General features: G+C 40.4%; 1 protein-coding gene across 5 annotated transcripts in view; it reads right to left on the reverse strand.

The window, feature by feature from the left end:
• The window catches only part of MAST2 (microtubule associated serine/threonine kinase 2), a 161,391-nt gene that overhangs the window by 33,470 nt on the left and 102,159 nt on the right, over positions 1-25,762 (reverse strand). For all 5 annotated transcript variants that reach the window (XM_084786541.1, XM_084786540.1, XM_084786539.1 and 2 more), the window contains one exon: positions 11,722-11,813. In XM_084786541.1, the coding sequence (XP_084642667.1) occupies positions 11,722-11,813 (92 nt within the window). The remainder of the gene's footprint in view (positions 1-11,721; positions 11,814-25,762) is intronic.

The raw sequence follows: 25,762 nt of genomic DNA on the forward strand, positions 1-25,762 counted from the left end.
TTCCATGCTTCTAAAACAGTCCCAACTACCTGTGTTTCTAACTGACTGGCCACAAATTTGTGAGTCCCCATAGTTTCCCTTAAGGATTCAATAAGTCACTAGAACAACTCAAGAAAGCAATATATTTATTCTGGTTAAACTATAAAGAATACACTAGGGGAGGGGAGGGTCTGTGAGGGAAATCAGAGCTGCAGTACCTGTATTGTGAAATAAGACAGTGCCTATCAGCACATAGCGGGCTGACAAATCAGGAAGCCCCTCTGAGCTTCTGTGTCCAGAGTTTGCTTGTTTTAAATTGGGGTTTCATTACATAGTTAAACTCAATCTTGAGGCTCAGTCTCTTTCCTGGAGGTCAGGATGGCTTACAGTCCCAACTCTGTAACAACATGGTTAGTCTCTCTGGTGACCAGCCCTTCGCCTGAAACTAACTTAGGGGTTCACCATGAGTCATCACTTTAACAAAATAAGCATTCCTGTGCCGGGGATTGCCTAGAACCTGCCTCTAACTACATGAGTGCTGGGATTATGGGCGTGTACCACCACGCCCGGCCAGGAATTTATTTTAGTATACTATACATGTCAAAAGTCCAACAGAATATTTGTATAACTACTTTTATTGTAGTTCTCTATTTTTCAAATATATATTTTACCTTAAAAACTAAAAGGTTGTGAATATTTTTAAGTTTACAACAGAATAACAAAAAATCAATAATTTAAATCAGACTTATCTTGGGGATGATTAACATGTTAGAATGTTAATGTTTTAAAGAAAAAAAGAAAATCTAGAACAGAAACATGTTTTTTGGACTTTAGCAAGCAATTTAGTGGGTGGGAAAGAGGGTTCAAAGAGAAGTAACCATAAGAAGTTATAATGAAATAACAGCCACATACAAAACAGGAACAGTCAACTGACCTTGAATCAGCTGCTTCCCTTACCCACGTAGAAAGCAGCAAGAGTAACAACGCTGCCTTCCAAAGCTGTCTACACAGTCACTCTCAATCAGTCCTCTTTCCCTCCCCACTAAAGGCCAACATTATCCTGATTTTAAATACTTCCTCACTTTAGCTTTACTAAGTAGACATCTACAGAGAAAGTTCCAGGAAGCCAGGACTACAAAGAGAGACCTATCTCAAAAACGAAACAAAACAAAACGAAACAAAACAAAACACATAAAACAAAAAACTAACTGTATTATAAAACTCACTCTTTTACAACTCTGCCTGCTGCAGCAGTCATTCTTTTTTTTTTTTAAGATTTATTTACTTATTACGTATACAGTTCTCAGCCTGCAGTGTGCATGCCAGAAGAGGGGACCAGATCACATTACAGATGGTTGTGAGCCACCGTGTGGCTGCTGGGAACTGAACTCAGGACCTCTGGAAGGGCAGACAGTGCTCTTACCCTCTGAGCCATCTCTCCAGCCCCTACAGTAGTCATTCTTTAATCCTCTCTACCTCTGGCAATGTCTAGGCTCTTTTCTGTTCCTACAGAATGCCTATCCTGGACATGGAAATGGAATTATATAAGTGGCCTTTGTGTTCTAATTTGTCCATTTTTTCAACTTTGTGTTTAAAAAAAAAAAGAGTCATCAATTTATACTCCCACCATCAGGGCCATTCTCTCTCCTTCCCACCCCTCCCCCTCCCCCAACCATTCAGTAAGCCAGTAAGGGAGTCACATAAGAGAATCATCTTGTGACACTATTTTTTAATTTCACAATTATCAATGAAATTAATGTATCTTTTCATACATGCCTTTAGCTATTTCTCAATTATACTATTATTTACAAGTGTTCTGAATAGAGAGCTCATTGTCACATGTGTCACAATTATCTTCTGTTTCACTTGTCTTTGGAGTATCTTTTAATAACTAAAAATTCTTAATTTTCAAGTAGTCAAATTATCAATCTTTTTATTGTGAAGTCCTAAAGAAAGTTGGGACAAGTCTTAATCAGTACCTATGGCTGAACTTCTCATCCTGGTTCTACCCTAAACTTCTCCAGCGCAGGAGCTAAGCCTCTACTCCCCAGTTTCTGATTACTATGTAACTCAGTCCCTCTATCATATATGTAGGCCCAAAGTAGGCGTGGATGTCTTCCTTAATTGTTTCCCATTTCACTTACTGAAGGAGTGTCTGTCTGTCTGTCTGTCTGTCTGTCTGTCTCTCTCTCTCTCTGGTTTTTCGAGAAGGTTTCTCTGTGTAACCTTAGCTGTCCTGGACTTGCTTTATAGGCTAGGCTGGCCTCGAACTCGCCTGCCTCTGCCTCCAGAATGCTGGGATTAAAAGTGTGCTCCACCATGCCCAGCTGAAGGAGGGTCTCTTGCATTCAACAATTCCAACTTTCTAGCTAGCCAGGTTCTGCAGGGAATGCAGGGAGTGCAGGAATTACAGGCAGGCTGCCTTGACTGCCAGGCCTTGATGTAGGTTTTGGGGCTCAAGATGCTTGCCTGACCAAGTACTGTACTCACTGAGCCATCTCCTCGGCCCTGAGTTTTAATATTTCTTGATATGGACATTCAACCATCCCAGCACCACTTAATGAAAGCAATCTTTCTGTTATTGCTTTACAAGAATCTTTTACTCGGGAGGCAGAGGCAGGTGGATCACTGTGAGTTCAAGGCCAGCCTGGTCTACAAAGTGAGTCCAGGACAGCCAAGGCTACACAGAGAGACCCTGTCTCGAAAAACAAAAAACAAAACAAAACAAAAAATCTTTTGTTGGGGCTGAAGAAATAGCTCAGAGGTTAAGAGCACAATCTATTCTTCCAGACTGAGTTCGGTTCCCAGCAACCACATGGTGGCTCACAGCCACCTATAATGAGATCTGGAGCCCTCTTCTGGCATGCAGGCACACAAGTGGGCAGAATATTGTATAAATAATAAATAATTAATTAATTAAAAAAAGAAAGATAGAAAAAGAAAAAAGGAGACTTTTGGCATAAGTCAGTGTCTATGTGGACACTGAAAGAAGAGCTTACGTCTATTCTTTCTCTTATTATTCCTTGTCTCAATTACTGGCATCCTTATCCAGTAATTACCCAAGCAGGAAATATGGAGTCACTGCACACTAGTTGCTTTAGCCACTTACATTTTTCTTGTGTTCATATATTTCTCCATTTCCAATAACCTCTTATACCTGGATAATAGTAATGGCCTCTTTTTCCAATTGCCAGGTAACTTAGACAGTTTTTCTTTTTGAAAAAATATTTTATAGGCCAGGCGTTGTGGTGCACGCCTTTAATCCCAGCACTCGAGAGGCAGAGGCAGGCAGATCACTATGAGTTTGAGGCCAGCCTGGTCTACAAAGCGAGTCTAGGACAGCTAAGGCTACACAGAGAAACTCTGTCTCGAAAACAACAGCAACAACAACAACAATAACAACAACAACAACAACAACAAAAAGTGTGTATGTGCATCCATCTGCAGAAGCCACAAGAGGGCACTGGGTTCTCTGTGAATCACTGAACAAGAGTGGCAGGACCTGAACTTCAGTCCTCTCCTCAAGGACTGGACAGCAATGGATCTTAACATCTCTCCAAGGCCCAGAAAGCTTTTATCTTTCTGCTAATGTGGTAAATGCTCACTTTTAGGACAATATGGTTCGGTTCTTCTAGACTTTTGTTTGCATTCCTATTAAATCTATTTCCTATATAGTTCTATAAAGGAATTTAAGTATGTAAACCTTCAACTTTGTGATTTAAGCCTTAAAGTTACACTCACTTTCTTTATTAAATTTAAAATTTTTTTTTTGAGACAGGGTTTCTCTGTGTAGCCTTAGCTGTCCTGGACTCGCTTTGTAGACCAGGCTGGCCTCGAACTCACAGCAATCCACCTGCCTCTGCCTCGCCAAGTGCCGGGATTACAGGCATGAGCAACTATGACAGGCTCAATTTTTAGATTAAGCAACAACCTTTGGAAAATTTCATAAGCTCTCCTTCCAGGAGAATGAACATAGGTGTAAGTATAAAACTGGCAATACAACCTTAGGACACTTACAGACTTCATAAAAATACGCATAGTCCACAGATATTAGGTAAAAGAAATAAATGCCACAAGATATTAATGTCTTAACTCTTAACTTCCTGTTTACCCTCTTACCCAAATTCAGTTGGCATTTTTAAAATCTGGAAACATACACCACGAAGGCTTACATTTTTAATTTCCTAAGTATAGCAATCTATTCGATACTTACAGATCTGCTTGAGCTAACTCTGTAAACACCTTGCTTATTCACGACTATTTTAGAAGGCATTACCAGCCTGGCGCAGTGGCAGCCCCCTGTAACCTCAGCACTCATGGAGGCAGAGGCAAGCGGATCTCTGTGAGTTCAAGGCCAGCCTGGTCTACAAAGCGAGTCCGCACAACTAAGGCTACACAGAGAAACCCCATTCCGAGGAAAACAAACAAATGATCAAAAGAAGGATTTTTAAATAAGCATAGGTTTAATAGAGCCCTTAAGATTTTAGGCTGAACCTCGGCTGTCCCCTGTGACAGCTTCCTCTGCAGCTCTCCTTTCAGACAGCCCTCCTCACACTGGACCTAAATATCTTGCTAGCCTTCCATTTCCTCTTTTAGGCATTCTCCTTCCTTTGACATAAGAATGCCCAGGTTTGAAAGCATGTCATTAGAAACTCCTCTGTCTGGGCGTCAGCTAACCACACTACACACAGCTCTCCATGTCCTCCATTGTAAAGACTTTACTCCTAAGTCCCTGACATTCTCCTTATCATGACTCTGACAAGAATGATTCCAACACCCTCACAGATAATCGTTCACCACGCCAGCCTCGGGAAGGTTCTAGAGAACGTCACACAATGAAGCTGACCAGTTTTGTGTTACACTTCTGATCCACTGACCCCACTGGCTCTGATTTAGAGCAAGCTTTATTATGTTGCTTCTCCTGTTGGTTTCGAACACTATAGTTTACTCCTGTCCTCCGGCTCTCAGATAATCCCCTCACTTTCGACCGCAGATAGTAATCAGGAAACACCTTCAATAAGCTCTTATTACGGCTATACTTTTTAATGTCTGTGCTATCTTCCCACTCCTTCCTAGTTAAGGCCAATCTTCTGCTTCTATCCTAGATCTCATCTCCTTTCAGTCACGTAAGGACTGTGGCAGCCATTCCCCTTCTCACGGACAGCCATGTTTCCTCTCTGTATGGAATGACTTCCATCTGCACACAATACATCGCATTTCTACTCTCCCCCTTTGTGCTACGGGACTCACCTAGGGTCTTGTTCATACAAAGTAAGGGTTCTACACGCTTGAGTTAGAGTGCTTCCTACTTTTTACAGCAATACTTCTACACTTATGACTGTTGTTTTCTTTTTCTTTCTTCTTGACTGCCTAGCCAGGCCGTGGCCCCTAGTATTACATCAGAACAGCTAACAAACACCAACACTGCCTTTATACTGCTCCTTCCGGATGGGCGTTCTCAGACATCGGATCACTCTATGTCCACTTGAAATACTTGCTCTTTTTAATGTTGGCTCCAGGACACTAGTGTTTCTCAGCATTCTTCTTTTCTCCTTGTGCTTTCCCTGTTCTTTGGCCTCAAGAACTAGAATGTCCCTCAGCTGCGTTATGTACCTTTCATCTTTTCAGTTTCTGCTCATTATCCCAGGGTCTCATCGAGCCTTACAGCTTTCCAATCTTCTTATCTGCAATGTTTGTTTACGTCTTCCATGTAAATAAGATAAACATTCAACTGCTTACATAAAAACACAGAAGACATGTCACTAGAAGGACCACAGGACCAGAGGTGCTGGGACCAGAGGTGGAGTTTCAGGGAGACAGGACTAGAGCGCTTGGAGGTAGTGTCTACAGAGCACAGCGAAGGGAACTCAAACTATGGAGGCAGAGTCTAAACCAAATAATAGGCTTAGAGTACAAGAGGAGGGTAGCTCACTGCAAAGTTAAAAGTAGAAAAAATAAAGCTGAATGGTGCAAAACTGGGAAGCTTAAAATTATGAGCATACTGAAATGACCAATAGCAAAGGAATGGAACTGAGGAGAATATAATAAGTCAAGTGCTATATGTTTTGTTTGGTTTGGTTACAAAATAAGAACCTCAGATTACCAGAGAAATTGAAGTTATAGGACAAATACTGCTCCCCCAAGAGGAGACAAAGAAGCAGATGCACAAAAATCTGAATTTAAAGACTAGAACGCCACTGTTCTATGGGAAGCAGTGGAGGAAGTAGGACGGCCTGAATGCAATGGGTGACTTGTGCAAAGCGCAGCATAGGTTATCGTGAGGCGTAAGGACCAGCTGGGCGCAGCGGCACACTCCTGTAATCCCTGTACTTGCAGAGGCGGAGGCAGGTGGATCTCTGTGAATTTGAGGCCAGCCTGGTCTACAGAGCATGTCCAGGACAGCCAAGGCTACATTGGGGTAGGGGGTGGGGGGCTGGTGGTGGTTATGAACTACACTCCAGGGATGGAGAGACGGCTCAACGGGCATCTGATCTCCTGAAACTAGTTACAGATGTTATGTGCTGTTACGCGGGTGCTGAGAACCAAACGCAGGTACTCTGCAAGAGCAGCTGGCACTCTGAACTACTCTCTAACTTTTGTTTGTTTGTTTTGTTTCTCAAGATAGGGTTTCTCTGTGTAGCTTTGGCTGTCCTGGACTCAGTTTGTAGACCAGGCTGGCCTCAAACTTACAGCGATTCACCTGCCTCTGCCTCCCAAGTGCTGGGATTAAAGGCGCACGGCACCACGCCCAGTGCACAGCACGTGCTCTTAAACTATGCAGCCATCTCTCCAGCTTGAGTATGCCAAGTCTTAAAGTGTATTTGCCAAACAACAGAGCATCAAAATGCATAAGGCAAAAATGAACAGAATCAGGACTGACAGAATATGATGTAATAGTTGGAAATTTTAATGTCCTTTCAACAGAAACAGCAGATCCTATTTCAGCAGAAAACTACTGAATTTAGTTGAGCTTATCATAGTAAATCATACGGATATAGTGGACATTACTGTCTATTGTACATATACTTTTTCATGTTCATATGAAAAAGCCATCAAAACAGACCACATTCCTGGCCACTAAATATACCTCACGAAGCTTTAAGAACCGGAATCCTTTTCTATCTGCTTAGAACAAAATAAACTAAGTTAAAAAAATTCAGTAAAAGAAAGATAGCTGGAAAAGTCTACAATATTAATCATACCCTCAAAAGCATTAGAAAATATTCAGAACAAAATAAAAATGAAGACACAATGTTTCAGACTGTGAGAAGCAGTGAAGTCAGCGCTTGAGAGCATCAATGCATGTATCAAACAGATAGTCCAAACTCATATTCTAGGTTTACACTTTTCAAAACTAGGAAAGAAGGGAAATTAAGTTATTGACTATTTAGGCAGAAGAAAATAAAATTCAGAGATATAAATAAGTTAAAAATAAGAAAATAGAGAAAAACCAGTACGACCTAAAGCTGGTTATTTGAAAAGAGAAACCGATCACCCTCTTGTCAAAATAAGGTTAAAGAACAGCATGTGAGAGACACAAGAAGGAGGGGACAACAACACACACATTACTAATATCAGAAATTAAGTGTTGGCTATCACTAAAGATCTCATATAATAAAAGCATTAAAAAGGAAATACTATGAATAATTCTATGCCCCCAAATATCATAATGTAATTAAAATGGACTAATTTTATAGAAGACATAATTTGACAAAACTATTCATTTAAAAATAGGTAATATGAACAGGTCTCAATCTATTAAAAATTGAATCAATAATTAATAACCTTTCAAGACAGAAAGCACCAATCCCCAACAACAAGTATATATACACACACCCATTCTTCACAAGTTCTTCCAGAAGAAAGAAGTGGAAGGACTACACCCCCATGTATTCTAAAGCGAGCATCTACCTTAATACCCAAATCAGACAAACACAAAAATAGAAACCACAGACTATTATCTTTCATGAAGAGTTGCAAAAATTATCAATACAGCATTAACAAGTTGAGTCTAGCAAAGCTAACTTAAAAAGAACTATACATCATGACCAAGTAGGACTTACCTCAGTAACGCAAGCTAATTCAACAAAATAGGCATAGCATAGTTTTGTGTGGTACTACAAAGGGGAACATATATTATTGTAAGTGTGTCTAATGTGTATCATCAGTAGTAAACTCAAATGCAAAACTGTTGTTTGGATAATAATGATATATGTGTAGGTTTACCAAGTGCAACAAATGTACCATTCTGGTAAAGGATACTGATAATAGAGAGCCTTTTCATGTATCAGGACAGAGAGTATGTATCTTGTTGAATTTTGCTATTAGCCTAAAACTAATCTAAAATATAAGGATTACTTAAAAAAGAAAAAAAGAAAAAAGACTAGGAGGTATAGTATGCAGAAGGCACTGGAATTAAACCCCATAGTGAGTGAGTGAGTGAGTGAGTGAGTGTGTGTGTGTGAGAGTGTGTGTGTGTCTCATATATACACAATAAAAAAATAACCCAAAATAAAACAGAACTAAGACATGCCCATTTCCAGAATAGTTAAATGCCTATTGAACCAATCTTACTAAAACTGTACCTGTTTATAAAATGTTTAATACTATGGTCTGGAGAGATGGCTCAGCAGTTACGAGCTAATACTGTTCTTCCAGGACCACAGTTCAGTTCAGAATACTCAGGGGGTGGTGGCACATGGGTTTTTAAACTCCAGCTACAGGGGGACTCCAACAGCTCTGGCTTCCTTGAGCACCTGTACTCATATACACATACTTAGATACATAATTTAAAAGAAAAAGATACTTAATACTAAATTGAACTGTACAAAATTTATGTACGTTCAAATTAACAGATCTTTTATTATTCAACAATTCAAATATTAAGAGCAAAGCAAAAAGGACTTAGAAACTTTAGATGTTTAAGATTTGACAATCTAACTGATGTCAGGTTTGATGCCCACAGCCGGTTAAGTCTGTCTACATTCAACCACGACTGGGCTTCGTGTCAATTCTTCCTCTCTGGGTTTTCTGCTGTGGTTTGCTGAAAGATGATGACGCAAATATTTATGAAGTGCTAGACATGTTGTAAATACTGCCTTATTGAGTTAAGGTTCAAAGACCCAAGCAGGCAGAAAAGACCATGCCGTGTTCTCAGTCAAAGCCACTCTAATAAGGAAGATTTAAGTCCTAAACTCTGTCAGAAATCTAGAGATATTCATCTCAGAGAGAAGTAGCCAGTAGTGAGCACTGCCCAGTACTCACTCTATTGCTATGTATGGGGTCTAGATGAGCCAGATTTATTTCTCTATAATGAAAATCCAGGCTAGAAGCCAGACGTGGTTGGTGCATGCCTGTAAATGCAGCACTAGGGAAGCAGAGGCAGGCGGATCTCTATGAGTTCAAGGCCGGCCTGGTCTATAAAAGGAAGTCCAGGACACAGAAAGCTACACAGAGAAACTCTGTCTCAAAAAAACCAAAAAGAAAATCCAGATCAGACATATGCTGAAATTTTACAAAATTCTAGGGTAGGGGTACTATTTAAGCAAAGCCAGAAGCCATTAATAAACACACACACACACACACACACACACACACACACACACACACACACGGAATTATGTAAGAAAAATAAGATCTTTGTTTTAAAGGTCAAATATATATTTAATTCCATGGAAACCTTTTATTGCTGGTGGTGTCTTCTAAAGTGATAAGCCCCTTCTCCAAAGATGAAATTTAATCAGAATCCCTCTCAAGAGTATTGATATTTAATCAGATTCAGTTAACTGCTAGCAAAAAGACAAACCAACAAGACTAGACAAGTCTTAAGAGTCTGATGCACCTATTTCACTCAATGTTCTTTTTTATTATTCAAAGACAAGCAAAGGCCAGGCTTAGGATAAGGGGACCCAGGGATTAGGAAATCCAGGAAGCAATCCTTCAATGATTTCCTATCATTCCAAGCTCTGCTACCATTAACCCTATGTGAAGAGGCTCTGCTGTAAAAAGGGTGCTGTAGCAGTTCCTTCCCATGACACAAGCCTAGAACTAAATACCTGGCCAAGTCAAATAAGGTCTCTGTTTCTCTCCTAGGAAGTAATCCAGGACCGAGTTAGTGCAAACACCACTATAAATATTTATCTCCCTTAATCAGAAGCAAATAAATCAATTCTTGCATTATAAAAGTTCATATTTTGAGCCTGGCGTGGTGGCACATGCCTTTAATCCCAGCAGGTGGACCTCTGTGAGTTCGAGGTCAGCCTGGTCTACAAAGGGAGTCCAGGACAGCCAAAGCTACACACATAGAAACCGTGTCTTGAAAAACAAACAAACAAACAAAATGTTCTTATTCTATATGGAGCTAAGACTGATTACACAAAGTGATGGGGGCTTAAGTTCTAGTATGTAAAATCAATGTCAATATGAAGCAAACATCTCTCACATTTTTGTTTCCTTTGACTCTCACTAGGAAAAATTAATGAGTCACACAAGGTAGGAAAATCCTCTGTGAGACTTTATTCCTGGGCATGGTAGGTGTTGTGGAGCAGTTTCCTCAAAAAATCAAAACATTCCAGCCCGAATGGAAGCTCCTTAGACAGGAAGGTGAACAACTCAAAATATCTTCAGGACATCCCTGAAACTGATCAGTTCCTCTAGGGCCCCTTTTGCCAGAGTAAACAATAAGAGCTCAAAGTCCCTCAAACAAAACCAAGTTATATAATAAGATTCTCAAACTGGTCAATCCATGAAAACGACTCTGAGACCTCACTAGTTAAAGAAACAAGCCAGCAGAGCTGCTTGAAAGAGGTTTAAACAAACAGAGTCACTGGAAGGGTGCTCTCCACCTGCTGAGCTGCCTGCGGCTGTCTAGTGCGCTCCAGGTTCCCAGCGTCTGTGAGCCGTCTACTCTGCTGGGGTGGAGCTTTGTGGTGCAGCTGTCTGTGAGCCACTTCTACTCCTGTAAGTAACCCCAGTACAATTCATTGGCTCACCCCCAAGCAGACTTTGGTGGTCTCTGTACTTTGGTCTGTCAGGGGATCTTTATCTGGAGTTAGTACACGTGTGTATGTGTTGTGTCTCCCCAGAAAAAAATTTGTCACACAATAGTAGGACAAAATGTTACTGGATGGTCCTCATATGAACCAAGATCGAGCCGTATGTGGTAGGAAACATTAGAACAGAGGCTACGGATCAGAAGACACAGTGGCTTCAGGAGACGTACAAGACTAGAAGTAATGTTCACTGTAAGGAGTCAAAAGCCTACTGTACACATTCTCCATAGAAAGCAAGCAAGTCTATGAACTCTATGTGAGGTAAACTTGGTGCTCCGCCAGTCTCAACTCAGTGGCAGCAGCTTACGTCATCAGCCCACTAGGAGTAGCTAGCAACATGAGCACTCACTTCTTCAAAGGTCCCTTTGGATACCATTGGACGCCTGCTCCCCCTTTCTGTCTTGTTCGTTCTTTCTGTTGCTTGGTCTCTCTGTCTGTCTGCCTCTATCCCTCTCTCATGTCCCCACACCAAGATGGCCTTTTGCCCTCTCTCCTTAGCCAGTAAATCTCTCTTGCACTAGATCTGCTGCATAGTGTTCCTTGGCTCCAACTGGCCAAGGTACATTTTGCCTCTTTATCCTAATAATATGCATTAGTTAGACAATGATGAACCCACAACGTGAGCAGTAAAGAAACCTGGTGTCTGTGGAAATGTTTTTATCAAACCTTTTAAAAATATGCAAGCACTCACCTGTGAGGCCATGGAGTGGGGAGTGTGGCCGTGGTAGTGTAGGTGATGTACTAGAGGTTACAATCAAGCTCTTGCGGTTACTTGTCCGACAACTGCAATAAAAACAAAATGTCAGTTATAACTGTACACAGGGCTCTGAATGGCTGGCTGTGGAGGCACATGAGTAGCATGCTCCCCTGGGTTGAACGTCGGAGTGTTTTAAACGTCACTGCTCAGCAATTACTATGTGAACCACTTAGACTTCATAATTCAATGCGGTCTACTTGGAATATCTGTTGCTGGTGCCCTGACTTTTGTACTGACTTGCATTTTTCCAGTGTTAATTAAGTTTGCTTCTGGAAATAACCCAAGAGCATCTCTAGAGGCAACAATCTATTCTAAATTGTAAACTTAATCTGGAAACTTAGCATGTGTTAAAACACTACTTTATCTTGGCTGGTACAGGGTACTTGTCAAGCACATGCAAACAAGCCTCTGAGTTTGGTGTCAGCATAAACAAGCAAAGACATAAAAAAGATGTCACTTTTACCTTAAATTCAATGTTCTGTCATAAAAAAAAAAATAAACCTAGTTAACACAGCCTGTTAAGTGAAATAGCTAATTGATGAATTACCTAACATCCTCATTGGGAGTTTTTTCTATAAAACTAAATTTTCTTAGCCTTGTTTTTCCAATGATCAGAGAAAACCAAATCATGATGAAACGCCATTTTAGGCCACATTTGTTACTAAAAAGAATTTACAAATTTATTTTAAAGCCAGCCTATATTTTATATATTTAAAACACAAAACAAAAAGGCATTAAGAACTCTGCTGCCCCTGCTGGCCGGCCTGTGTCCAACTACCCTTCCCCCACACCCCATCCCCCACCCTCAAGGCTGACCAGATCCTCATGTGAAGAGGAGCAAGATCAAGAGCACCATGGCCAACAAGAACGCGATAGATGAAAAGAAGCAAAGCAACAGGATAAAAAGACTGGGGGGGGGGGGGGGGGAGGAGAGCTGAAGATGCTGAAAATTATGGCATTTAAAAGCAGCCAGTGATCAATCATGCCAGAATCCTGACGACCCTAGAGTGCCAGAGAAGGTTGGAGGACGCATATCGACATATTCGACCGACACCAGAGAGTGGAAAGGACTTGGAAGAAGCTGATGGGTCTGAGAAGCACGAGAAGTACTACATTCCGTGAGGTTAGATGCCTGCAACTTTTCTGCACAGATTGTTGGCATTACTTAGTAAATGAATTTGTCAATTAAAAAAAAAAGACAAGCCGGGCATGGTGGCGCACGTCTTTAATCCCAGTACTCAGGAGGCAGACGCAGGCGGATCGCTGTGAGTTCAAGGCCAGCCTGGTCTACAAAGCGAGTCCAGGACAGCCAAGGCTACACAGAGAAACCCTGTCTCAAAAAAACCAAAAAAAAAAAAAAAAAAGGCAGGGAAGTGTGCCATTGAGTTTACTGAGTAGACAATCTCTTACACACTAGGCACTGTTCCAGGTGCTAGGAAGGTAGTAAGAAATAAAGTATGTAACTGGAATGAATAGAGCTATGGAAAGGGGGAAAAAACCAAAGCAAAACAAAAAAATAGGTAACCAATCAACCAAAGAGAATAAGGAAGAAGTGGTACAGAAGAGAGAAAGAAAAAGGAAATGAGACTGTGCTGGGAGTGGCAGCAGAGTTGTACTCAGGGCAAGCTTGACTCCTGAGAGGAGATTTGAACAGAAATCTGAATGACAGACACAAGATTCCAAAAAATGGTAAAGGTATGGAGAAAAACGCTATTTGCTATGCTTAAATACTGTTGAATAATCTCTTCAAAAACTGAATTCATCTCAGGAGGCAGAGGCAGGCGGATCGCTGAGTTCGAGGCCAGCTTGGTCTACAAAGCGAGTCCAGGACAGCCAAGGTTACACAGACAAACCCTGTCTTGAAAAACCATTTGCTATACAGGAGCTTTTCACAGTTTGTGGACCTCCATTTCTTATTTTTGCTTTTGTGGACTGAGCTTTTGCTCTGATACCTAAAAAATTTCCACCAGGCAGAAGTTACAGGCAACCTGGGCTAGATCACAAGGCCCTTCCTTGGGCTGGTGAGACAGGAAAGTGGTTGAAACCATGTTGTTGTCCATCTAGAGGTCCTGAGTTCAATTCTCACCACCCACATCAGATGGTTCTTAACTACCTAACTCCAATTCCAAGTAGAATGCAATGCCTTCTTCAGGCCTCTGAAAAAACCTGTGCACTTGTGGCATTGTAGACACACAAACAAATTTGTGTGTGTGTTGGGGGGGGGGGACTCTTTCTCAAAATAAATTAAAGCAAACAAATACACAATTACTTAAATGTAGCCCCTTAGACCAAAGGAAAGTTATAGCAGATACAAATCTGGATGACTACAAAAAGAAGCCATTAGAAATAGGCATAAATACAAACCTCATGCTCCTATTCTAATACTTTAAAAGGACATTTCCCTTGCTTTATTTATTTATTTATTTATTTAATCTCTTTACAGCCCAGTCCCATCTCGCTCCCTCTCCTCTCCTCCTAGTCCCACCCTCACACACACTCCCCCGTTTCCCCTTGTCCTTCATCTTAGAGAAGGGAAAGCCCTCAAAAGATACCAACCCACTCTGGTAGCTCAAGTTACAGTAGGACTAAGTACATCCTCTCCCACTGAGGCTTGACAAGGCAGCCTAGCTAGGGGAAAGGGATCCAGGGGCACGCAACAGAGTCAGAGACAGCCCCTACTCCCATTGCTAGGGGACCCACATGGTGACCAAGCTGCACATCTGCTACATATATATGGTGAGGTCCTAGGTCCATCCTATGCTAGCTCTTTGGTTGGTGGTTCAGTCTCTATGAGCCTTCATGGGCACAGCCTTGGCTGTGCTATAACTCGCTTTGTAGACCAGGTTGGCCTCTGCCTCCCAAAGTGCTGGGATTACAGGCGCATGCCACCGCGCCTGGCTCCCAAGCTTTTAAAAATTTTTTTCTCCATAAGCCAGTGGTTCTCAACCTTCCTAGGGCTGCAACCCTCTAATACAGTTCCTCATTGTGGTGACTCCCTCCCAGCTATAAAATTATTTCATTGCTATAATGTAATTTTGATTTCCATAACTGCTATGAATCATAATTTAAATATCTGTTTTCCGAAGGCTTTAGGTGACCCCTGTGTAGGGGCCGTTTGACCAAAAGGGTTGTAAACCACAGGTATAGAACCACTGCCCTAAGCATTTTATTTAAAACTCTACCCCCCCCCCAACTCTATCCTCCTTTCCCACTACAGTTTCTCTACATCATCACAACACTATTTTACACACCCATTTTGCTATCTGTTTTCCCATTGGAGCCTGAAGGACAGTGGCTTTTATGCTTGCTTTGCTTACTGCAGGTTGCTAAAGGCCTGCAACAATGTAAGGCAGGCTCTCAAATGTTTGCTAAATGAATAAATTCATGAGTATGATTTGCTATAAGAACTAAAATAAAGATAATACATGTTTACCTGTATGATTTACATGTAAATCAAATTATTATATCTAAACTTACTATTGTATAAAGTGAAACTCCCATGAAACTTAAGGGATCAATAATTGAACTCATTTGCTTCTTTAAACTTTAAAATATAGAACACTGAAGATCATATTTCTAGGCCACATGCCTTTTAACAAAGGTACACATAATCTCACTTGGCTAATCTGTAACAGCTCCCAGAGGGAGAAGAAAGGTCAGATGCTTTGGTACAGACGCTGTGATCAGCTGAGATCCAAAACAAGGAGCTGGCTAGCATTTCCCTTTCAATAGGCTCTAGCCACTTCCCCAGGACCAGGGAGGATCACGGCTTCATTCTTTCATCTCAATGAAAACAAAGTACTTGGTGTCCTAACAGCCAGGTATACTAAATCAACTAATGGCAAGTAACCTGAAATTTCTGTGAGCTGACGCTCTGCTGCTAACTACAAATATGTGGTCAGTCAGAGTGAGGCCTGGCATTTCATCTTACATGCCTCACTGTGGCCATTTCAATGGGCAGTGTGACCAGGGTCTCAGGCATCCCGTGCAGTCTCTGAAACATCACTGAATTGTGAAACGACATAGTGTGGACAGGACGCTCTGCTGTGGAACCCTTAAGCATCTCTGAATTTCCAATCTCAGAGGTCCAACTCTTGTTTAAGCACTTGGCTAGTTCCTTTAAGGTCAGGAAAAGACCACATCTGTTTCATTCAGTGTAAATAAGATAGAGAACCTGGAGCAATTTAGGCCAAGCATTTCCAGACACTGGAGTAATAACCAAGATCGTGCCTTTGTTAAGACTAAAATATAAACATAGTAGAAAATATGCTACTTGTGGCCCATAAAGAGGCATTTACTTAAACATTAAATAGTAATCATCACTGATGCATCCTGTTTCTCTTACAAAGATCATTTCCCTCCCTCTCATATTTATTCTCTTTTCTTACTTGTTCCCACAAGCAGCCCACTAGCGATCCTCTTAAATTACGTAACTTCATTCCTCCAGTCAAAATCTTCCCAAGGGTATTGATTCTACATAGAAATAAGTTGCTACTAGGTGCAATGTGTTAACTAATTTTTCCCTTTACCTACGATGCCCTTCTTTTTCAATAATAAAAGGCAAAAACTTCTTACTCCTTTAAAACTATTCAAATGCTACCTTCCCCATTTCCCTATATGATACCAGGATCTGTTTTCTTTTATCTTTACTCCCAAGAAGCACTTATAATCTTCTGACATATTATAAACTAATTCATTGGAATAATGTCTATTTCTTCTCCTACAATAATTCCCAAAAGATATCCCTGTCACTCAGAAATAGTGTCTGCAGCATGGTCAATGCTTCTAATTTTTTTTTTTTAACTTTAAAAAATTATTTAACTTTATTCTACATATATTGGTATGACAGTGTCAGAACCCCTGGAACTGGAGCTACAGACAGTTGTGAGCTGCCACGTGGGCGCTGGGAATTGAACCCCAATCCTTTAGAGGAGCAGACAGGGCTCTTAACCACTGAGCCATTTCTCCTCCACTACCACATCCCTTTTTGTTTCTGTTTCTTGATACAGGGTTTCTCTTTGTGGTCTTGGCTGTCCTGGACTCACTCATTCTGTAGACCTGGTCTTGAACTCACGAGATCCACCTGACTCTGCCTTCCTGAGTTGGTAGGATTACAGGAGTGTGCCACTGTGCCAGACTAATGCTTCTAATCGTCAACAAATGACTGTATTTCCATAGCCACGGGTAGCCAGAGTCCTCCCCACTACCTAGCAGGAGCTCTGGAGAGAAGTCCAAAATTCCTTTGCTTCAAGGCTAGCAGCAACTCTCCTAAAATTAAACTGCATTCTTGTCTTAACAAAGTGTGAGGTTAACTAGCCTCTTCATCCTTTTTCTGACAGGGGCTGGAAAGATGGCTCAGCAATCAGTACTTACTACTGTTGCACAGGACAAGAGTTTGGTTCCCAGCACCCCTATCAGTTCCAGCGGGTTCTGCTATCCAGTACTGACCTCTGCAGGCACCTTGCACTCATGTACACTCCCTCCACAACACTCAAAATGACAGGATAGAATTGTTTTTAAAGGTATGAATTGGTCTGGAAAGCAGGGAGAGAAGATAGAAACAGGTATATACAAATGGTCACAGGAACATCGTATGTTATCATATGGGATAGTCCTAATTGGAAACAATCCAAATGCCTATCACCTGGTGACTAAACAAAATACTATCTATCCAAAAAAGGAATAATGTTCAAACATGATTAAACCGCAGAATCACTACATCAAATGAAAGAAGCCAGAATCAAAACACTGCAACAATTACATGTATGTAAAATGTTTAAGTTGTGTGTGTTGGTGTGTATCTTTACTCCCAGCATTCCAGAGGCAGAGATATCCCTATGAGTGTCATCCCAGCTTGGTTTACATGGTAAGCTCCAGGCTAGCCAAGACTACATTGTGAGATCCAATCTCAAAATAAATAAAATAAAATAATAAAAGATCAGGCCAGCTGTTGTCTAAGGCTAGGACTAACACAAGGACTAAATACAATGGGTAAAAGGGAACTTCCCAAGAGAAGGAAATGATCTCACCGAATATTATGGCAACAATAGCATATTTCTCTAAATGTCGCAACCAGGTCACCTTTAATTGCTGTGCTAAATAATATGCAAATTATATTTTAAAAGCCTTTTTCCAAGCTCTCTACTACTAAGCCACATCCCTACTTATTTGTGGTATATTCAGTGTACTTACGGATTCTTTTTCCTTCCCTTCCTTAATAATTCAATGTAGAGACCATTAGATACTTGTGGTGGCCATGTGGATGAGAGTAGGTGGTGAGGTTCTTGGCATGAGTTGACAGAGATGTTGAGATGTTATATACTTAAAGAACAGTGGTGTTGGTGTGTCATAAGGTGCTGGACAACCAACACAGTTCAAAAAAAAAAAAAGCTTTTGTATCCACACATTGTCAGTGGGTACAAAAGATTAGTTGTAAACTGAAAAAAATAATAAGTTAAGTGACAATATTGAGGATAATTGGAATCAGGGTTCTCACTAGCAAAAAAAAAGGGGGGGGGGGTTTACAAAAACAGAAATTACAAGCAGAAAACTAAAATGAACTACCCCAAGAATTTTAAGGGAGTGTAATACATGCACATATTACCTAAAAACTATGTATACAAGTATCAGCAACTTCTTTTAATAACATTCCCCACTGACAAGAACTATGTATTCTACAGAAATGCTAGTCGAAGGGCTAGTGAAGGGAATGTAAAAGATAAGCCATACAGGAATACATTATGGGGCCAAAAAGGAAGTTACCCAAGAATGATACATCAAAGCGACATAGAAGCCAACATGAAGAAACTCCTCTGGACCAAATGGTATAACTTCAGCACCATCACATATAAGGATATTAACAGATTATGGGGCTGAGAGATGGTTTAGCAGTTAACAGGATCCAGATTTGATTACCTGTACCTACATGGCAGTTAACAACTATCTTTAATGTCAGTTCCTGGGGGTTTGACACTTTCTTCTGGCCTCATATGATACACAGACAAAAACACAGGCAAAACATCCACATATGTAAAAAAAAGAATAAATTTTAAGAATCGGGTGGTGGTGGTGCACACCTTTAATCCCAGCACTTAGGAGGCAGAGGCAGGCAGATCTCTGTGAGTTCAGGGCCAGCCTGGTCTATAAAGTGAGTATAGGACAGCAAAGGCTACACAGAGAAACCCTGTCTTGAAAAACTAAAACAAAGAAACGAGAATAAATTTTAAAACAAATCATACCATATTGAGTAAAGTATCAATCTGTTGGGTTTGTGTGATATAGCAAGTGAAAAAAAATTAACAAAAAGAATCCTTTTTGTTTGTTTTTTGAGGCAAGGTTCCTCTGTGTAGCCCTGGCTGTACTGGACTCCTTTTCTAAACCAGGCTGGCCTTGAACTCACAGTGATCCACCTGCCTCTGCCTCCCGAGTGCTGGGATTAAAGGCCTGTGCCACCACACCCAGCTAGGAAAACATTTTTTATTTTTTAATTAATTAATTTATTTTTGGTTTTTCCAAGACAGGGTTTCTCCGTGTAGCCTTTGCTGTCCTGGACTCACTTTGTAGACCAGGCTGGCCTTGAACTCACAGAGATCCGCCTCCCTCTGCCTCCTAACTGCTGGGATTAAAGGTGTGCGCCAACACGCCTGGCCCGAAAAACTTTTTTAAAGTGGAAAAGTATTATTTAGCAACCCAAGTAATATAATAATACACTTAATGCCATCAATCATCAGTGGACACTAAAAATCAGTGGGCAAAGTTATTATTCTATGTTTCTATGTATTTATCTGTCTTTTTGTCTCTCTCTCTGTGTGTGTGTGTGTGTCTGTCTGTCTGTCTATTTATCTATTATCTATCCTTCATTGATTCTGGGTCCCAAGCTCAGCGCCTTGAACATGCTAGGCCAGACATTCTGCTACTGGGTGATATCACCAGCTCAGTGGGTAAAATATTAATGAAGATAATCTAAATTTTAAAAATTTGATAGGGTACAGGTAATTACAAGAACATTCTCACAAGATATCTGTCAATTAGGAAAGATTTAAAAGCACTTGTAAGATGGTTCCATGGACAGAGAACTTTGCTGCTCAGCCTAATGATCTGGATTTTATCTCTAGAACCAGCAAGATGGAGAAAGCCAGAACCAACCCCCCCAAGTTGAACTCTGACCTCCATATATGTGGTGTTGCATAAATGGCCAGCCAAATAAACAAAGTTTTTTTTTTTTTTAAAGGTAACTACATTGAAAACAAGCAGCCATCACCTTATTCAAATCAAGGCTGACTTCATAAATAATGGTATAAAAATGAAGCCTGTTGTTACCTGATTGGATGGCATTCCTACCTGAATCTAATAGTAATGAAGTATTAGACAAACATGAACAGATGAATGTTCTTTCAAATAACTGGTTGTAATTTTCTTTCTTTTCTTTTTTCTTTTTTTGGTTTGTGTTTTGCTTTTTCAAGGCAGGGCTCTCTGTGTGCAGTCTTGTGGTGGAGTTCATTCTGTAGACCAGGCTGGTCTTGAACACACAGAGCTCTGCCTCTGCTGCTAAGTGCTGGGATTAAAGGCATGCGCCACCACCATCTGGCCTTCTGGCCTGGTTGTTGGTTTTCTAAAGGGTCAAGGAACACGGAGAAAGCAAAGTTGCTCCAGATAAGAGAATACAGAGATGATAAAATCCACAACACAGCAGACTTTTAACATTGTATGTATTTCTAGAGTGCAATGTGATGTTTTGATGTATGCATAAAACTCTGAAATAAATTAAGGCCATATATACTAGGCAGTTGCTCTACCACCGAACTGGGTTAAACCCCTAATCTTTCAAATGATAATGCTACTTTTTTGGGAGGAGGGAGCCCTGCCCTCAAACTTGCTAGGTAACCAAGCATGACTTTAAACTCCGTTCTGATCTTCTTGCCTCTATCTCCCGAGTTCTAGACCTGTACCACACCTGTTTTTATACAGTGCTGAAAATCCAACCCCGGGCTTAATTCATGCTAGCTGGGGTGGCTTAGCTGAGACTGACCCTTATAGGCTCATATATTTGAATGTTTCACCCCCAGTGCATGGAACTGTTTGGGAAGGATTAGGAGGTTAGCCTTGTTGGAGCTGGTATCACTGGGGGGTGGGCTTCAAGGTTTCAAAAACCCAGGCCATTCCCAGTTAGCATGCTTGCTGTCCTCCTCCCTCTCCCCACCCCAATACCCTGCTTGTGAATCAGATGTGAGCTCTCAGCTACCACGATGGTTACAGACCCTAACACTATGGAACTGTAGCCCCAAACAAATACTTTCTTTTGTAAGTTGCCTTGGTCGTGGTGCTTTGTCACAGAAGAAAAGTAACTAAGACACTAGCTAAGTACTCTACTAACTGGTAGCTTTGTCTCAATTTTTATTTTTCATAGGGTTTGTTTTTGTTTTAATTAGTTTTAAAAAATGTTTTGGTTTTGGTTTTTTGTCTTGTTTGTTAAAAACAAGCAGTTGTGAATCACCATATGGCTACTCCGAATCAAACCCAGGTCCTCTGATAGAGAAGTCAGTCCTCTTAACTGCTGAGCCATCTCTCTAACACAAGACCAATGTTTTTAAAATAGCTGATCCAACTGTCCATTCCCACCAACAGTATATACACCAAGGATTCTCTTAATCTACATTATTTTCATCTTTCTTTTGTTTTTCCCTTAAAGTTATTTTTCTAGAAGATGCATTGAAATACCAACTAATTCACAAAAATCCATTATAACAATTGTGTTGTGTTGATCAGGCCCATAACATATGTAGGGTATAACAAGTCTCTAGTTCAGAGCTGCTCTTTGGAGTTATAACTAAATGAGATTACTTTTGCAGCCAAGAAAGCAACAACTGAAATTATTAGAAAAAAAGTTTTTCGCGAATGACAAGAGATTATCTTAGAGGCAGTTAATTTTCAAAAGTCTTTTTATTGTTAAGTAATAACAAGTCATCAAATATAAAAACAAAAAAGAACCGAATAAGACTTAAGTACTTATCAGAAGTGTTCAAGAGAATAAACAAGGAGCCAAGCCCAGAGCAATAGAACTCATGAACGTGAGGAGGACAAAGATAAGGAGAACAATAGCATGTGCTGAAGACAGTAGGGAAGAGGAAGAATGATGGGATACAGTTTCTAAACCCACTGTGCTTAAGAGCTGTCCTCTATTTCCTTGGCCTCTTTCCGTCATCTTGATTATCTCTAGGCTGCTCACCCCCCAACACGGCTCCCTCCTCAGCAGTCATCTGCATCTGCCTCAGAATCCATCTTCACAGCAGGCTCATCTTTCTTTGGGAAGCAAGCTGTTGTTCTGGTCCTCTACAACTTACCATTCTTCATCACTATTGCTTGTTTGCTCTTTAAAAAAATTTTTTTTTACTTTATTTAATTTTATGTATGCAAGGGTTTTGCCTGTGAGTAAAGGTATATCATCTGTGTGCCTGGTACTTCTGGAGGTCAGAAGAGGCATTAAACTCCCAGGGAGCTACTGATGGTTGTGAGCCACCACGTGGGTACTGTGAACTAAATCCACACCCTCTCCAAGAGTAGCAAGAGTTCTTAACCACCGAGCAACCACTCCATTCCCCTAGTTAGTTCTTTTCAAGTGTTTTCCAGTTTTTTCCACTTTTAGTTTTATCTGAGTCAGCTTCTTACTGGCCTTAGGTCATCTACTTTCAAGTCTTCAAACTTGGAAGATCCCCACTTAGAAATTAAACTATCTTGGCCCTTCATATGGTGTTTTCCAGTGTGCACTGATGTTTAAGGACACCATCATCTGAGCAAAAGGAAAGGTGCTACCCGTGCTAGGTAACTGTACACCTTTATCGTAACAATCGCACTGGGATCATAGTCCAAGTCAAAAGGAGAGTCCTGTATCTCCACCGCAGAGCACTTCCTTAACCTGCTTTTGGCTTGTCAGTAAACATAATATTTAAATCCTGCTCAGCAACCGTTCTACTATTACCTCCTGGGCCGTTGGCTCAGGTATTTCTCATTAGCATATTAGATGAACACAGAAACCACGAGTCTGCCTTACTTCAAGACAGCTGACTCTATACCATACCTCTTTAGTTCAAGAATGTCGGGATTCCAAGAAGAACCACAAGGGTCTATCTTCTCGGGGACTTTACTAGCCAGTGTCTTTGACAGTAAGGGTTCTCACAAAGCTAAGGCTGTAGAGATTAGATCCTGACTCTTCTCCCAGGCACTGTGTGAAAAAGCTGGCTGGCGCACGTGGTCAGCAATGCGGATACCATTCAGTCTTTTAATCTTTACAAAATCTCATCTTTCTGATTATAATCAGCATAGCAAATGTGAGATGAGAGCCACTGTGGTTTTTATTTGCACTTCTCTAATAGAGATGCTGATAATATATACACATATTTTATTTTTTTGCTTTTCGAGACAGGGTTTCTCTGTGTAGCCTTGGCTGTCTTAGACTCATTTTGTAGACCAGGCTGGCCTCGAACTCACAGAGATAGAGATCTGCCTGCCTCTGCCTCCCGAGTGCTGGGATTACAGGAGTGCTCCACCACACCTGGCTAAAAAATATTTTAAAATATCAATTGGCCAATTTGTATGTCTTTAAAAAAAAAACCTACATAAGTATTATTATTCAGCTGACTTAATAGGCTAGTTAATACATAATTCAGCCCGGTAGAGACTGAACTTCAGGCTTTACACAAGCACTTTACCTTTGGGCTACACGCCCAGCTGTCCTTCACTAACTTAAAACAAAACAAAGTGAAATGCTTTATTGTTATGGGGTAGTTTGAGTTCCTTGTGTATATGTATTTTCAATTAAAAATGTAAATTTATATGTATGGGTGTGTACCATACGTGTGCCTGGTTCCCACAGAGGCCAGAAGAGGGTAATTGGGTCCCCTGAAACTAAAGTTACAAATAATTGTGAGCTGCCACATGGCTGTTGGAAATTGAATGCAGGTCCTCTGAAAGAGAAGCCAGTGTTCTTAAATCTGAGCCATCTCTCCAGTTTTTCTTGTGTATTTTTTATATTACTTTTGTACTCATTATATAATTTCTCTTGTTGGATTGTTTTCTGTGCTTTATAGCTTTTTCATTTAACACTCCTTACCTATTTTTGTTTTCATTCCCTTTGCTTTTTGGGTTATACTGGATCAGATCTCTGTGTCGCAAGACCTTACGGGGACAAAAGCTTAAGTATGAATTAAGGTTGTGAGTTAGGTGGCAGTATTTGCGAGCTTGCTTGCTCTTTAAGTGTGTTTTGGCTTTAGTAGGTTGCACATAGTCTGTATTACATGCTCCTTATTTTGTTTTGTCTTAAGTATATATGTGCAATGGGACATACTATCACACATACACAAGCACACACAAAAGAATGGTGAAGGAAATTAGGATCATGACGTGTGTGAAGAAGGATAATTATACTTATTTATCTATATCCCTTTATCTCTCTTGTCTCTAGATAAAATAAATGGTTTATTAAGAGCAGAGAAGTGGATGGACATCCTTGTGGTATCCCTCATTTTAGAGGAAAACTTTCTGTTTCCCCCCATTTAGTACAATGCTGGCTAATGGCGGGTCACATGTGGTCTTCAGTAGGTTGAAGTATGTTCCATCTATTTAAAGTCTTTTCAGGGATTTTATCATGAAGGGATATGGAACTCTGTTAAAAGCTTTATCTGCATTTATTGAGATGACTATGTGTTTTCTGTCCTTAACCTGATGTACATGTTTTATTGTCTTTGTTAATTTCTGTATGTCAAGTCAAGCTTGAGTCCTGAGATGTAAGCAGTTGGGTCTTGGTGGTACGCCTTTAATCCCACCCCCTAGGAGGCTGAAGCAGGTACATCTCTATGAGTTTGAAACCAGCCTCGCCTACATATGACTTTGATGTCAGGCCAGATAAGGCTATACAGTGAGACCCTGTCTCAAAAACAACAAAATAAACGAAAAGAATTTTATCACAATTTTCTTGTATCTATGCTCAAAGAAATTTGTCTGTGCTTTTCTCTTTTCTTTCTTTCTTTCTTTTTTTTTTTTTTTTGGTATTCTTATTCAGCTTGGTTATCAGGGTAATACTGTCTTTGAAGAATATCAAAATAGAGGCTTCAAAAATTTTGGAGGAAGCCCACAAGAGCACCTATCCTTTTGCCATGTAAGTCTACAGGAAGTCTCTTTCACTTGGGGCAGAAGAGGGGCCAGTGGACTGAAATGGTACCAATGCCTGCAGCTTCAGAAAGAAACTACCTGTTGATGAAATTGAAAACTGAAGAGATTTTGTTAGACACTATATGAAAAGAATTACTATGCAACAGAAGGTGAGCTAAAGCTGGAGTCCTTTAAATACCACAAAGATTTCTTGCTGCAAACCTGCTGAAGCAATTAAAAACTGACTCACAGTTCTGTGTCCCACAAGGTTGCTATTAACAAACTTCTATTTTGATTTAGAGCTGGGCTAGTGACTGAACAGAAACATAATGACCACTTTGGTAATATCACCTTGTATTATCTATCCTGGTAAAGATTAAATAAATCAATATATATAAGCCACTTAATTTCATTTTTCAACCTTTTCTTGCTTTTTTTGTGTGTGTATGACAAGGACTCATATATCATATAGGCTGGGCTAGCCTTGAACTCCAATCCTCTTGGCCTTACGTCCCGAGTATTGGAAATTATAGGCATGTACCACTATGTCCACCTCACAACTTTTCTTGATAAAGCAGGATAAAATGCAATTTTTAAAAATCTGTTACATTTCTACTAGATTTAAGAAATGTGTGAATCAGTCAACATCAATTTCAGATAGCAGAAACATAAGCTCAAATATTAAGAATATTAGATTTTTTCTTCTCCAAGATAATGAGGGAACTAACCAGATTTACTTTTGTGTCTTTAAAACCAACCACCAATCAAGAAAGCAACAATCAGCCAGGTATGGTAGTCTGTAGCTATACTTCCAAGCACTCAGAATGCTGCG

This window comes from Acomys minous, assembly GCF_964271855.1.
Source record: "Acomys minous genome assembly, chromosome: 6".
Taxonomy (NCBI): domain Eukaryota; kingdom Metazoa; phylum Chordata; class Mammalia; order Rodentia; family Muridae; genus Acomys; species Acomys minous.